The sequence below is a fragment of the Ictidomys tridecemlineatus genome, chromosome 7 (genome assembly GCF_052094955.1).
Source record: "Ictidomys tridecemlineatus isolate mIctTri1 chromosome 7, mIctTri1.hap1, whole genome shotgun sequence".
In the NCBI taxonomy this organism is placed as follows: Eukaryota; Metazoa; Chordata; class Mammalia; order Rodentia; family Sciuridae; genus Ictidomys; species Ictidomys tridecemlineatus.
In genome coordinates this window covers 140,012,900-140,026,828 of record NC_135483.1, presented here as the reverse complement: position 1 = coordinate 140,026,828, position 13,929 = coordinate 140,012,900, and the positions used below count along the sequence as shown (strand labels likewise).

The following is a 13,929-nucleotide window of genomic DNA, read 5'->3' as shown; positions in this document are numbered from 1 at the left end:
ACATCTAATGGTTTTGCAGTTCAGCTTTCAGCATCATATATCAAGCTGTATGAAGAGTCATTTGGGTGATTTCTTGAAACTGTAGGGCTTTTGAATCTGGTCATTTAGCAAGTCAATAGCTTTTTTGGGGGGGGGGGCGAAAGGTACCAGGGATTGAACTCAGGGGCTCATCCCCAATCCTGTTTTATATTTCATTTAGAGACAGGGTATCGCTGAGTTACTTAGTGCCTCACCAATACTGAGGCTGGCTTTGAACTTGGGAATCCTCCTGCCTCAGCCTCCTGATCCCCTAGGCATATGTCACCACACCTGGCTCTTTTTTTTTTTTTTAATTCCTTCTTTACACAATATGTTTGTTTTTGTTGCCTTTACACTGATGATTTAAATTTCTTTGGCATTATTGAGCTTCTCTGACTTTGTTTTTAAGAAGGTTAAATCTGGCAGAAGATTTCCACAAACAGGGTATCTTGCTTTGTTTTCAAAGGATGCAAGGTGTTGTCAACCGGCTGTCAAAGTTACTGAAGCCTGGTGGAATGCTGTTATTTCGGGACTATGGGAGATACGATAATACCCAGCTTCGTTTTAAAAAGGGTAATGATATATTCAGTTTGGGGTTATTTTTATGTGTTTTAAAGAATGTTCTGTTTATCTATTTTATGTCAGGTTGTTTGGGGTTTTTGTTTTTTAAGAAATACCAAGTGTTTCTTTTCTTTTCTTTCTTTTTTTTTTTAGGGCATTGTTTATCTGAAAATTTTTATGTTCGAGGAGACGGTACCAGAGCATATTTCTTTACAAAAGGTATGCTAACCTACAAGAGGAAATAATTATCTTGAAAAACTCTTTTTGGTTATTATTTGCATGGAGAAACTCAAAAGCTATAAATTTGAGGCTTTAGTCATGATTAAATATTGGATAGCTTCATAGTTTGGTGCTTGTAATCTACGTTAAAAACTTGAAAATGGCCTTTTTGCCTTTTAATCTTCTTCCAGTTAAAACTACTTTAAAGAATCACCTGCTATACTCTCAACTCAAGTAAAGGTGCAATATGTAATTTTGGAGATATTGTTAGCCTGGATATGAAAAATTGATAATATTCCACAGCCAAAAGAGGGAATTTTATAAGTCTATAGAAAATTACTTACCTCTAGTCAATTTCTCATTTTAAAAAAGCATTTCTGACAGTACCAAATGAATCCTGCATTCAAAGACTTCCCAAAACTTATGTAAGTACTCTTATAACGTATCATTTAGGGTCTCTGTAAACCAACAAAAAAGCTCAGAAAGGTGGCACTTTTCAAATATTGAAAGCAGCAACCAATAGTTTTGTGTATCCATTTATGCCTGCTATGTTAGTCTGTTTATGCTTGGTATATTTTTCTAAGGTAGAAGAAACCTGTTTGGTTTCACAGACTCCTTCACCTAGTTGTATTGGACAGTGTTTCTTGGTATAAATGAAATTTGAATGTCAAACATTCCACTAATATTCCATTGTTCATTACCTCCTCCTTAGTCATATGTCCTGTCTTTGCCATTTTTGTCTTACAGGGGAAGTCCACCATTTGTTCTGCAAGGCTGGGCTAGATGAAAAGCAAAATCTGGTTGATCATCGCTTACAAGTTAATAGGAAAAAACAAGTGAAAATGCACCGAGTGTGGGTTCAAGGAAAATTCCAGAAACCATTGCACCCAAGTTAGAATAACTCCAAGTGATATTTTCATTCTTTTCTCATGACTGAACTATGTACCATGATGAAGTACAAAGCCAGAAGACTACACTGTCCAAAGGCTCCTGCAAATCTTTTATTTCTCAAAAGACAAAAAGAAGAAGAGAATTTGTTTCCTTCTGTCTTATCATGGGTGAGCTCTTCGAGCATTTGAAGCACATTTAAGTGATTTGGAAGAGTGTACCACTTTCTGTGTTTTCAAAACTTGATACCCAAGCTTGTTTGGGTTTATTACATCTACCAAATTTTGCTTTTCCCTGAGTTTTAAAAACATTCAATTAAATTACTAAAATAAATCAGATAATTTTGAGAAACTATAACCTGCCATTTTTTAAGAAGCAGAAAAATCGTCTTCTATATTTATATATATAGGCTTAGTAAAGCATTTTTCCCAGTCAAGCCCTCCTCCGTTGTCATCTCGTGGCAGATAGGCAGTATGTCATGTTTCTAGGGAAAGCTACAAGCCCAATATCAAGATATATTATTATTTTTCCCCCAAAGCTTTCTTTGTTTGTATGTTTGGTTTGGTTTGGTATTTTTGTTTTTTGATTCAAAAACTATTGTCTGAAATGCAATTTTAGTTTCTCTTTCTTTTCCTTTTTTTTTTTTTTTTTTTTTAAAGAGAGAGTGAGAGGAGAGAGAGAGAGAATTTCCAACATTTATTTTTTAGTTCTCGGCGGACACAACATCTTTGTTGGTATGTGGTGCTGAGGATCGAACCCGGGCCGCACGCACGCCAGGCGAGCACGCTACCGCTTGAGCCACATCCCCAGCCCCTCTCTTTCTTTTCTAAAATTGGGAAAGTATGGCCAAGCTAACATTACTTTTAGGCCATTCTTAGATGTACAAGTTGTTGTAGACTCTCTTTAGGACAACTGTCATAACCAAGAAAATTCCTATAGCAATTGAAGATTTATTTACTCCACTGCCTCAAAGAACACATGTTGGTTTACAAACTTCACTTTGTAAAAATGGAGTTTTTAAGATTGGTCTTTCATTACATAATATTCAGTGAGTACTTTATGTTGTGCTGAATTATGTAAAATAATATAATCAATAAAGACCCAGCCCTGTCTTCAGGGAGCATAAGTAGAATCTAGCTGGCAAAGCAAAATGTGCATATCTTAAACCTCTAAATCATGATATAAGATAATATATGAACAAATACTCACATGGAGAACTCATTAGCTAGTGAACTTTGATTGTGAGTCCCAGCATCTGGAAGAAATTGGCAATTTCTTGAAAGGGCCATCATTGGAATAATTAAGTTTCATCTGTTTTTCCTTTTCAAATTATTTGAAATTCAGTTTTCTAGAGGAATAGAATCGGTCCAGCTTAGGTCATGGGTTCATCTCTTATTGAACTGGGGACAAGGCAGCTTAATTGATTTACCACCAGAATGTGTGAGTGGAAGAAAGTTCCTCAAAGGAAAATCAAAACCCTGTTATCAAAAAGAGGAGGATGGATGTTGGTCTGTCACCATCAACACATCACCTAGTAGTGGTAACACTTGACATAGTTTTAAAAAGAATCAGGCTTCTTAGAGGAGGTGGGCTTCAGGCTAGTCCTTGGACTTTCTGTCCTCAGAATAAGACAAGTCTTTTGGTGTGAAATGTTAATGATGAGGAATAGTAGAGAGAAGATGGGCAAGAACGAGTCAGTTCGGAAACAGTCTAGAATATTTGTGTGTTGACTTCTAGTTTCAACTGGAGCCATCTGAAGTTGATTTCTGTTTCATACTTGCTATAGTGTTTTATAAAAGTGTTAGAGAGATTTGTTGAAGAGTTGTCTATACAGTGGAATGGAGTGAGTCAGAAATCAGTGGCAAAGAAGACCACAGAAAAGTTTTTGCATAAACTTGCCTTGGTGGGAAGTCCTAAGAAGTATAGTTATCAATTTCTGTTTAAATGTGCATACATCAGTAAATGTAAGAGTAAAAATTTGCCTGAGACTCTTAACTCGTGTATTTCATAATTAAAGCGTACATTTAAAAGCCAAACTAGTCAGGAAAGTATTACATACAACAAGGGCAGTTTAGATAAGTTAATGTTGCTATGGGAACCCCAGCAGATCTTCTCTTGTCTCCGTTTAAAAATCATGGCCCAAGGTGGTTTTAAAAACAACAGAAGGTAAAATTATTCTCACATTCTCACACATGTAAATTGTACTGTCTCTCTCAGTTCTAAATAGCAGATTCAAGCCAGGCTCTTGACTGGCACAGTAAAATTCAGCTTCATGTCTTTCTATAATGTATTACAGCATGTGAGTTAACCTTTAGAAGCTTCAAAAATACATCAACCAAATTTGGACTGTGAGACACAAACCAGGCTGTCTTGGGCTTTGTCCAGCATAGACCTCCTATTCCACATGGCCGCACAGCAGGCCTTTCCTGGTGTCTTCTGCTTGTCCACTTAAGTCTTTTTCTTTCCTAACTTACCTGTATCAACCTCCTCCTCAGGGTTTGCTGACAGGCAAAAATTTAGATTTGGGCAGAAAAAGAAAAGGGCAAGGCCTATTTGGAATTTTGTTTATAGATATGGAAAATTCATAAAGTGTTAAAAATGTATCTGCTTGGGTATTAGCTTAAAATATTTGATAACTACTTGAAATTCTAATTTTCCCCTCACCTCCATAAAGCAGGGACCAATTGGTTTATGCATAGTCTGAGATCTAAAAATTCATCTTCTGAGGGAATACCATATTCTTTTTAACAGAAAAAGGTGTATTTATCCTCTAATACCACAGCAACAATGAAATATATTTAAAATGTACCCTCCGTTTCTATTTCTAAAAATTCACTTTTGAGCATTGTCCAAATGTAAAAATTCTCACATGAAGAACTACTTTAGAAGGTTGTGAGAAAGTCAAGATAACAGTTTCTATTATTGCAAGTTTTGCTATTCAGAATGTCACATTTGTCTACATTGAAACACCCAGTTAACATTGACTTCTGAGAACTTATTTGCTTTGCTTGTTTCAGTTCCATATGCTTTGTCTCCAAATTGTGAACACATCGGGGTTTCTACCATTATGTAATTCTAAATCCTTGCAGTATTCTAGTTTGTATATAAAAATTTCCCCATATGCAAATAGCTGCCCTCCTGTAGGCCCAACTTAAAGCCATCTGAACCATCTAGATTCAGGTAAGTTGAATTCTTGCCCCAAAACTCCATGTGTAGTATCCCGGTTGTTTTTTCCATCTCATCAAAGTTCTGAAGCCTGAATATATCACACATTGTTACTTTTAATTGGTTCTAATGTTTATTATGCTCCTCACAAGTGCAGATGACTTCACATTTGCATCGCTAATCACTTTTTTCAAAGCCTCTGTTCCTCCTTCCCCCCTCTATTAGTCACCAGTTGTTGTGGGTATTTTCCAACTTGTGAAAGCTGGAAATTCTAGAGCACTGAATATATATGTGAGGTATTGTTAGTAATAACAGCATTTACAATCTACAAGGCAGTACTCAACAGATACTTTTCAAAGGTTTTATGAGACATTGTGTGAGAGAAACAGTATCATGCTGTGGAAAAAGTATTGCCTGGGAGTCAGAAAGCATGGGTCCTAGTTCCTATTGAACCACTTAGCTACTCTCCATTTAGCTGTGAGTGCTAAATTTTGTATACACTGTACACGGTCCTTCCTTTAATCCTCAAGCTCCTATGAATTAGCTTTTATTACAGCCATTTAACAGATGAGACTGGGGCTTTGAGGTGTTAGGTAACTTGCTGAGGAAATCAGAGCTATTAAGTGTCAGAGCCAGAATGTGGACTCAGAACTATTTAATTCCAAAACCTCCCCTTCATCCTGCACTTTTAATTGATGGGCACAAGTGCTGCTGGAAAAGGTGCTGGAGAAGAGAGGGCTCCTGAATCAAGTGATGAGCTATGTAGCAATGGGCAGGAGTTTGGATCAGACTGTCTTCAAGGTTATAGCTCATTCTAGATCCAGTCATTCTAGGAAATAAGTAGGCTGCCCTTGTCCACAGTTAAAATTGGAAAAGAAAGGAACAGAGGAATGACAAAGCAAAAAGCTTTCAATCAGTTCTTTTCAGCATTCAGCTTGGGCTCATTTCTGCTCTTGCCCCACCCCCTTCAGGCTTCAGCCTTGTGTTTGGCATCCCTCCTAGCAGAGCACTCCTCACTTGCCTGTTCCTCACTTAAAGGAAAAAACCATTCTGTGCTATAAGGGAGGAAAAGCCCTTAAAATGTCTTCAAAGAGATTCAGCTCTATCGTAATCTAAAATATGTGAAATCAGGAAGTGTCAATAATAAAACATGAGTAAAAACATCTTTATTTAAAACCTTGTATGTACATTAATGCCACATTAATGCCAATTCAAGCATGAAATGTTGAGCATTTCTTGGAATATGGTCTGGGATTTGAGAGGCACAAAGGTACCTGCAAGATGGCTTTGGTGTAGTTATAAATATAAATAGAAGTAAAATAACAGTTGTATCTTCATTTATAATGAATCGGTATTGTGGTCTCAGAGCTATAGAGGAGAGTAGATGCCAAAATCTGTCTTTCATTAACATATGCCTTAAATGACAGGGAAGAGGTGTTGAAGACAAAATTAATTTTTCCTATGAGTATGAATCAGCAACATGCAGTAACAAGCAAGTAATAATAGTTCTGCGGTGAATGCCTACAGAGAGTAAGAAAAATAGCATCAAACCGAAAAAGCAAGTGCACCTGCAGGAGAGGCCCAGGAGGCCACAGAACACAGCTCCCTTGAGCATCATGATCTCAAAGGGTCTCAGAGCACAGTGATCCTAACTGAGCAAATTGGGTTGGCATGAGATGGATGGAACACATTAAAAACTCCAGATGGTCAAAGACAACCCACCCTAAGCTGCCGCTAGAGCTCATGAAAGGCAACCTACAAGGCACAACTACTTGGCTAAGAGCTTAAAACAACAGCCTTTGATTCTCCAGTGCCTGTGGTTTCACAACCACTTAACCTTTAGTAAGGAACAGCCAGAGGCAGGTGAATGAATAAATACATGTTAACATTTCATAAAGAGGGGGGAAGAATCAATACTTTAGGAGCACATTGACTTCAAGCAGTCACAAATAGTATCCAGGTAGCTGTGTCTTTGGCATCCCAGTGATCTATGTCTTTAACTTTGATTTTTTCCAGCAGGTAGGCCCTAAGTTGAGCCTGGAACCCCAGGAAAAAAAAGAATGATTTTCTATCAGATGTTACCTGCCAAATAAAATAAGCCATTGATTGCTTCCTAAAAAGCTCCAAGCATCATCACTTCTACTTGGGCTCTTGAGGTTTGGTTAAGGAAGGTAGGAATTTTGTTATGTTTAGAAAAGGACTTTGGCAATCTTTCGTTTCCTTTCCTCTTTTTTTTTTTTTTTTTTTTGTTGTTGTTGTTAAGACAGGGTCCCTCTGTGTGGTTGCCCAGGCTAGTCCTGAACTAGTGAGCTCAGTTGAGACTCCCACCTCAACCTTCTCTGGCCGTATTTTCCATCCATTGCTCCTTTTTGTGACTCTTTCTAATTCATTGCAGAAATTAATTTTTCCTAAGTTAATCATTATATATCATCTGTTGTTTTCTCCAAAATATTGGGGAAGGGCAGTCACCTTTCATTGGGAAAAAGCACTAACACTATATGACTTCCTAAAATTAGCGATGAGCCATTGTGGGGCTGGGGTTGTGGCTTAGTAGTAGAGCCCAGTACGTGTGAGACACTGGGTTCTATCCTCAGTGACACATAAAAATAAATAAATAAAATAGAAGTATTATGTCCATCTATAACTAAAAAGAAAATAGCGATGAACCACTGTTGAGTCAATTATATTAGTGAGTTTTTTATTTTTTATTATTTTTTTAATGCTATGTGCTTAGCACAAGCAACATCATGCAATTACTGCCTCATTTCTCTCAGTTCCTGCCTCCCAAGAGTAACCTGTCTTTCTCCTAAGGCTTGTGCCCAGCTCCCTCAGATTCAGCTGAGATAGTAGCCCCCCAAGCAGTATTTGGAACTGAAAATCACCTGAAAGAAAATGGCTAAAATTGCCAGCATCACATGCTGCACTGAAGCAAGAAGGAAATTTCTGCCTCCAAGGATAATTGCTTTTTCTCATTGCTAGTATTTCTTCCTCACAGCCCTCATTTATTTTAACACATATATTCCATTTTGACTTTCCAGAAGATGTTTTTAAAGTTCTTTCTTTCGAAAGAATCCAAATGAAAGATAAAATTCAGGATCCAGAAAAGTATTTATCTACTCATCCTTTCCATGAATATATCTATAATCAACCAGTCTCTGTGAGTGTCTCTTCATTTGCAGCTTTGTTTCCTATTAGAACACTTGGGCTCTGGAGATTAGTGAGACAAAGCTTCATTATAACCATCCTTGTTTTACTCCATTTCTTATGTGCTTTGCCTTCCTAACTCACTCTCCAGGTGCTTCTTTCTCTTGCCAAATAGTGCAAGGAAATACTTTTGCAGATCTTTTATTTACTTTAGAAAAAAACATTGATCCAGGCTTTCCCATTCGGGAGTGCTGCTCATTTCCTGACTGGCCTTTCAAGTATGGCTCAGCAGCAACTTAGGGATTTGTTTGCTATCCAGAGAGAAGGGAGCTGGGTGCCCAGCAGCCCTGTGCTGAAATGAAAATTAAGTTCTGTTGATTTCCTGGGTAAGCAAGCTGATGTTTTCCAAACATAGATTTCCCCCCCCCATTCCTCAAAGCTTTTTATTACATTTGACTTTTTAAAAAAATAATGTCTGTTTACATGTATTTATTTCTAATTGACACAGTAATATAGTAATAGTGCATATTTATAGAGTATAGCTTTGTTTTTTGTTTGTTTGTTTGTTTGTTTGCTATGCTAGAGGTCTAACCCAATGCCTTCTGCGTGCTAGACAAGCACTCTACCACTAAGCTACATCCCAAGGCCATAACTTAGACGTTTTTACAAAACATTTTGGTTTTATTTTTTTATTAGTGCATAATAATAAATAGAATAGTAGGTTTCACTGTGACATGTACATAACATGAAAAAGACATTTTAGTAGCATTGTTTCTCTTCCAGGTACACACAGACATTGATCATGTGTACAAGAAAATTCTCAAGAATAAAGAACTACCTCTTTGCTGTTTTTCACTTACTATGTGACATGCTGCATAACACCTGCAGAGTTTACCTCTACTCCAATTTCATTGCCAATTGCCTAGCCTGTTATAATAGGAGGCACTGTAATACTGAAGCCATTTGGCTAAGGCTACCTCACATTCTAGGTCTCCAAGGTTGTGGAGATAATGAAGCCTTGGCTCTTACATGGTTCAACATTTTTGTACTTCACATAGGGTTGGAGGGAGCTCTTTTTCTTGGAGGGGGTGTCATTCTGGGGATGAAACCCAGGGCCTTGAGCATGCTAGGTAAATACTCTATACTGAGCTACATCCCCAGCCCCCTCATGTAAGTTTTTAAAGTTTTGTGTGCTTCCTTCTTCCTGGTATATTTACAATTGCTTTATTCTAGTTATGCAACTGTATACTATAATTATGCTTACATATGAATATAAATTACTCTTGGTTCATCCTACTTTAGGGAATTTACTCATAGTTTGTTACAAGGTCAGTAACTTTCCAAAGAGACAGACTAGAGCCTATACTTTTATACAATAATGCTTTTTAAAAAATGTTTATTTTTTAGTTATAGTTGGACACAATATCTTTGCTTCATTCATCTATTTTTATGTGGTGCTGAGGCTTGAACCCAGGGCCTCGCACACGCTAGATGAGCGCTCCACCACTGAGTCACAATCCCAGCCCTGCATTAATGCTTTTTTAACATTAAAAAAAAAAATGTTTGGTCTAGGAAAGTTGAATGATAAATTGAATATAGAAACACTGACAAATCAGAGATACTGTCAAGTGTGAGTATTGTCATTTTGAAGGGCTTAATCTATAATGTACAGTAATATGACAAATGAAATACCATATTCAAAAAGGTAAGTAGCAGCTTCGGCTAGGGTGGTGGTGGCGTTGGCGGGCTTCGGGCTCAAAGCGCGAGGCACCTTAGAGCAGCCGATGCCAGACAGTGGGCGGAGCAGGAGCCGCCCTGGCCAGTTGTGGAGATGGAGAAAGAGTTTGAGCAGATCGAAAAGGCCGGGAGCTGGGAGGACATTTACCAGGACATCGAACGTGAAGCCAGTGACTTCCCCTGTAGAGTGGCAAACCTTCCTAAGAACAGAAGCCGAAACAGGTACCGAGACGTCAGTCCCTTTGACCACAGTCGGATTAAGCTGCAGCAGGAGGATAACGACTATATCAATGCTAGTTTGATAAAAATGGAAGAAGCAGAGAGGAGTTACATTCTCACCCAGGGCCCTTTACCTAATACGTGTGGGCACTTCTGGGAGATGGTGTGGGAACAGAAAAGCAGGGCTGTGGTCATGCTGAACCGATTGATGGAGAGAGGCTTATTAAAATGTGCCCAGTATTGGCCACCAAAAGAAAAAACAGAGATGATTTTTGAGGACACAAATTTGAAATTAACATTGATCTCTGAAGACATCAAGTCATACTATACAGTGCGACAGTTGGAGCTAGAGAACCTTGCGAATCAAGAAACTCGAGAGATCTTACATTTCCACTATACCACGTGGCCTGACTTTGGAGTCCCTGAATCACCAGCCTCGTTCCTGAACTTTCTTTTCAAAGTTCGCGAGTCGGGGTCACTTAGTCCAGAGCATGGCCCCATAGTGGTGCACTGCAGTGCTGGCATTGGCAGGTCGGGGACCTTCTGCCTAGCTGACACCTGCCTCTTACTGATGGAAAAAAGGAAAGACCCTTCTTCCCTGGATATCAAGAAAGTGCTGCTGGAAATGAGGAAGTTCCGGATGGGACTGATCCAGACAGCTGAACAGCTGCGCTTCTCCTACCTGGTGGTGATCGAAGGCGCCAAGTTCATCATGGGAGACTCTTCAGTGAAGGAACAGTGGAAGGAGCTGTCCCACGAGGACCTGGAGCCCCTACCCGGGCATGTGCCCCCACCTTTCCAGAGGCCCAGGGAAATCCTGGAGCCACACAATGAGAAACGAAAGGAGTTCTCAAAACATCAGCGGGTGAAGGATGGGGCTGAGGCGGATGAAGATGGCCCTATCAGTGAGGAAACCAAGACACCCTTGAGGCACCCCCACAGCATGGACAGCATGAGTCAAGTCACTGAATTTAGAAGTCGGAAGCGTGGCAGAAGCCTGCGCTGGCAGGTGGCCCTCTCTGCTAAGAAGAAGCAGTCCAGGAAGAAGAAAGAGGAGCCAGCACTCGAGCTGACCAGCTGGAAGCTCTTCCTGGTCAAAATGTGCGTGGCCTCAGTTGTCACTTTGGGTGCATATCTCTGGTACAGTTTTCTGTACGACAGCAGCACCTAACCTAACCTTCCTCCACCCACCTCCACCCACTGTCCGCTCGGCTCTCAGAGCCAGCCCAACTAGCAGGTTGCCATGGTAGGTAGTATTGGGAACTCAAGACTATGCCATGAGCCTGCTGTGTTGACCTGTTCTGGCAAGGAGGACGGTTGTGAGCAGTCGTATGTAGTGACTGTGGGTCACGTGAGGAGGTGGAGGCTGTTGTAATATATGATGAACACTTGGTATTTAATAAGACTCTCAATGGGAGATTACTTTCTCCTGGGTCTTCTCCCCTGTTACCTGGTAGAACCTTGTTCTGGGTCACTGCTTTCCCTGAGTGTATTAAAATTGTAAGTGATTCTGTGTCCCCCATGAAATACCATGTGCTTGAAACAAGAAAGAAAAAAAAAGGTAAAAGTTAAAGCTTTTGGCATAGACAAGGTCCACTTGAGGAAACATGGTATCAGTAGAGAGACAGGGAATCCAGGGTTGGCCATTCATTCCTCTGAAGCACATTCAGGTATGGTCAGTCACCAGTAAGACAGGATACCAGCAGAAGCAAATGGGACTCTAGACTTAGAGTAGGCAATGTTTGCAGGCAGCTTAGCCAAATACTGTTCCAGTGACCCAAAGAGAAATGCAAGGTTAAGGAAGACTGTAGCAAGAGTGACTTGTAACTAAGTCTCAGCAAACCAGACTGTATGCTTAAACACTGAGCTCAGGGGGGGAAAAAAGCCTTTACTGAGCAATGAAAACAGCTCTTTTCTGCTTGCCTGAACTATAGTTCTGCCCCAAAAATTGTTAGTAAAGCATTTTGTCTTGATATCTTTTAGAAGAGCAAACTCTGATCTCTGATTCTTCATTTGATTCCAGAGCCCTTGGGATTTTTGTGTTTGTTTTCCATCATGAATGTCACATGAACTTATTGACCCTCCAGAAACCTGGAAAAATAGAGGCACAACTCAAGGAGAAATATACTCAGAGAGGTGTGGGAAGAAGGACTCTTTGGCCCAGCCAGATCCTTCCCCAGAGTGAAGGAGGAAAGTCTGGCTCCTACTCTGCAGAAGGGAAATTAGGTATAATAGAGTAACCACGTGATTCAAAATTTCAGTTCCTCTATTAGGAAATAAATAGGAAGCAAGTGAAGAATACAGACTAAAATAGCCCACTAGATAAGACCACCATGTGAAATCACCATGCTCTGGTGAAGTCTTTGAGAGGCACCCCCCAAATATTGTTTCCTACGCAAATTTTAAACCAAGAAGAGATACATAATATGTCAACAGATGAAGATTAAAATGCAGATCAATTACCAATGACACTGATACTGGAAGAAAAAAAAAACCTTCTTAGGGTGTATTGAAACAATTGCCTCCCTAATATTGAACCCCAGAGTCAGAACCTACAACCAGACAGCCACGGGACTCATGTGAAGCCCATTAGAACACTTTCCTCCACTAAAAAGAGTGAAGAAGAGCTAAATTCATCTTCTGTATGGACTTACTAGGTAAGTCACTCCAACCCTCCAGGGAATAAGGAAAGATACAGAGATCAGAAGTCTTGGATCAGTTTTTGCTTCCACATGGCAGGAAATAACAGACATGGGAATTACTCAAACCTTTTAAGTGCTGAGTAAAGCATACCCCACATACACTGAGGCTAGAGCAGTGTTGAGTGGACTTCATTTTGTCCCTTTGTTACTTGCTGAACAGTCTGCTCAGAGAGATGCACTGTCACTTTCTTCAGCATTTACCTACAAGCCTGCGGCAGCTCATCTAGCCTATAAACATTTGCCTTAGTGATGGATGGGATCTGCAGGGTGTGGGCCAACACAGTGCACGATTAGAATACTGGGAACTGCAAACAAAATGAATTTCCGAAGTTATAACCGGTGACTCATTCTGGGAACCCTACTACACTTAAATCTTTACTAGGCTGCTAAATAAATGGCTAGGAGGTCTAGCAACTCTATCTTGCACCATTTCCACATGACTCTAAACGAATAGCTGGCTCTATATCAGTTTCTCAAACTATCTCAGTTGAAGGACAGTTGTTGCTTTTTGTTTCATTTGAATAATTTCCAGTCTCACAGACTAATTCTTTGTGTAAAGCACAGTAAAAGTGAATTACCAGAAAATAAAAATAAAAACAAAGGTATACTCTAGTTCCTGCTACTTTGATTCTTGTTCTCTGCCCTCCCTGACAATCTTGCCACCTTATTACCATCCAGTCAGCCAGTGAATATCAGCAGAGTGTCAGGATCTCCTCTAGGTTTGGAGAATAAAGGTATAAACAAGAAAAAAGTAAAGATAGATGAAATACAAACCTGAGGTCTTTATTAGATTCAAGAAATAAAAATTATTCAGTTTCTGCGCTTACCAGAGTTCACTGGCCAGAACCCACCCATAGTTTGAACTGATTTTCTCTAAATCATGGGGATTAGACTAAAAATCTGTTTTATCATGGTTCTTGTCCTGCCTGGCCTCCTGAGCTTTTAACTCTTTTTACCTCAGAATCTATAGTGCCAGGATCTGGGCTCTTGCACCTAGAAAATGTTTGATCCAAATGTTAAGTTGCTTTTCCCTGCTGTCTTTTTTTTTTTTTAATTAGGTATATATGACAGCAGAATGCTTTTTGACTCATTGTACGCAATTGCAGCACAACTTTACATTTCTATGGTTGTACACAGTGTAGCACTGTACCATATGTACATGTACCTAGGGTCTTTTTTCACACAATGGTCATTAAGTATGCAAAACCATACCTCAGGGGCTAGGGCTGTGGCTCATTGGTGGAGCACTTGCCTGGCATGTGTGAGGCACTGGGTT

General features: G+C 39.6%; 2 protein-coding genes across 3 annotated transcripts in view; both read left to right on the top strand.

Moving 5' to 3' along the window:
• Positions 1-3,667, top strand: part of Mettl8 (methyltransferase 8, tRNA N3-cytidine) — an 87,456-nt gene extending 83,789 nt beyond the window's left edge. The window contains exons 9-11 of one of the 2 annotated variants that reach the window (XM_021725916.3): positions 485-591; positions 733-798; positions 1,546-3,667. In XM_021725916.3, the coding sequence (XP_021581591.2) occupies positions 485-591; positions 733-798; positions 1,546-1,694 (322 nt within the window). In that variant the 3' untranslated portion in view covers positions 1,695-3,667. Of the gene's footprint in view, positions 1-484; positions 592-732; positions 799-1,545 lie in introns of those variants that run through there. The other variant, XR_013424143.1, reaches the window with a different exon arrangement.
• Positions 3,668-8,822: 5,155 nt separating this feature from the next.
• Positions 8,823-13,265, top strand: LOC101974931 (tyrosine-protein phosphatase non-receptor type 1). The gene has a single exon (XM_040294462.2). It carries the CDS (start codon positions 9,827-9,829, stop codon positions 11,120-11,122), a length of 1,296 nt encoding a protein of 431 aa, XP_040150396.2. The 5' UTR covers positions 8,823-9,826; the 3' UTR covers positions 11,123-13,265.
• The last annotated feature ends 664 nt before the right edge of the window (positions 13,266-13,929 follow it).